Source organism: Protobothrops mucrosquamatus, unplaced genomic scaffold, assembly GCF_001527695.2.
Source record: "Protobothrops mucrosquamatus isolate PMUCROS unplaced genomic scaffold, P.Mucros_1.0 scaffold3147, whole genome shotgun sequence".
In the NCBI taxonomy this organism is placed as follows: Eukaryota; Metazoa; Chordata; class Lepidosauria; order Squamata; family Viperidae; genus Protobothrops; species Protobothrops mucrosquamatus.
This window is the reverse complement of record NW_015389147.1, coordinates 55146-56955: the sequence shown is the minus strand read 5'-3', so window position 1 is coordinate 56955 and position 1810 is coordinate 55146. Positions and strand designations below refer to the sequence as shown.

Sequence of the window (1810 nt, the reverse complement as noted above, 5' to 3'; positions counted from 1 at the left end):
GACCGGCCTTGGCCTCAGAGAGGACTCCCCTAGTTCCTCCCGGGCCAACCCCGAACCCCCTAAAAATTTAGAAAAGCACCCCTCTAAGAAGACCCGTAGTCTTTTTCTTCTTAGGTCCCTCTGTGCTGAGTGCCACCTCTCTGGGTTCCAGATCCCTTCATCGAGGCCGGCCCTTAGAATAAATTTAGGCCATACCTGCTCTTTTATGACTCATAGACTTCAACTCCCAGAATTCCTGAGCCAGCATAGCATAGTATAGCATAGCTGGCTCAGGAATTCTGGGAGTTGAAGTCCATGAGTCATAAAAGAAGGCAAGGTTGTCTACCCCTGGTATAGGTTCTCCTGCTTGAGCAGGGGGCTGGACTAGAAGACCTCCAAGGTCCCTTCCAGTTCTATTCTATTCTATTCTATTCTATTCTATTCTATTCTATTCTATTCTGAAATAAACCTACGTTTGGTTATCAATGACAGACAGTCGCAGATACAGAACGTGTATTAGACACATTAGAAAACTACAACATTACATTACTTTTCGACATAATCGCTACTGAAATTGAGGCACTTCTCATAACGTCTCACAAGGTTTGAAATTCCTTCTGCCCCCCCCCCAAAAAAAAATCTCCCGCCTGGGAATGAAGCCACCCTGTAACAGCATCGTGAAGCGCATTGTCATCGTCAAAGCGGTGTGACCCAAGGCACTGTTTCATTTTAAAAACTGGTTCATTTTCAACTTATCTAGCAGACAAGTCAACTGCAGCTGTGATTGCCTTTCTTCCACCCCTCCTCTCCCCTCCCTTTGGATGGGTGGAGCAATACCTTGACAGTGACTGAGGAAGACCCTTGAGCCACGTTGATTCTGTAGCTCACGATTCCCTGCTTATTGGTATTCATCTGTTGATCCGTGGGAGATGCTGCCCCGGTTATGTGGGTTCTGAAGTGGACTGGGAGGTTGGGGGCTGGTGAGCCATCCGGCAGGGTGATTCGAGCCTAGAGGAAGTGGAAGAAAACCCGGACAGTTTTTATTAATAATGATAAATACTCTGATGTTTTAGAATTCAAACAAATACCTGCCACATACTAGGTACTGAGGATAAAATGATTAAAAAGCTATATCAGTGGTGGCGAACCTATGGCACGGGTGCCAGAGGTGGCACTCAGAGTCCTCTCTGTGGGCACGTGCGCCGTAACCCCAGTCCTAGGCCTTCAGCTGGGTTTTATAAAACTTTTTCGCTTTAGACCTCCGCCGCTGTGTGCAAAAAAACCCCAAAAAAGGTTCAATCGGTCAATTTCAACTTCTCGCAGGAAAAAAAAAGATCTTGCAAAGTTGGAATTGATTGATTGAACTTTTTAGTACCACCCATGCCCACCCAATGGGCCACGCCCACTCAGCACTCGATGATGCATAAGTGGGTTTTGGGTTGCAGTTTGGGCACTCGGTCTCTAAAAGGTTCGCCATCACTGATCTATATCATTATTTGTTAGATCAGGCAATGTATGAAGAACAGGTAAAAGAAACCATGTTAATGTGGAGCAGGAATTTTGATCTCAACTTTGATCTGCATATCTGGCAAGAACTATGGGTACAAAATAGGAAGCTTACTTTGGTCACCCCCTACAAAGAAAACCTCTACAAAATGTTCTACAGATGGCATCTCCCACCCACAAGATTAGCTAAAATGGGTCCAAATATTTCTTCCACGTGCTGGAAATGTAAATTGGCAAGAGGGACATATTACCACATGTGGTGGGAGTGCTCAAAAGCCCGTGACTTTTGGAACAAGGTTAAAAAATGGCTGGAAGAAATACTAAT

General features: G+C 45.2%; 1 protein-coding gene across 1 annotated transcript in view; it reads right to left on the bottom strand.

The window, feature by feature from the left end:
• LOC107297122 (complement C4-B-like) overlaps positions 1-1810 on the bottom strand; it is a gene marked incomplete at its 3' end in the record, with an annotated part of 78481 nt that overhangs the window by 48119 nt on the left and 28552 nt on the right. The window contains exon 10 of the mRNA XM_015826480.1: positions 817-987. Within this exon, the coding sequence (XP_015681966.1) occupies positions 817-987 (171 nt within the window). The remainder of the gene's footprint in view (positions 1-816; positions 988-1810) is intronic.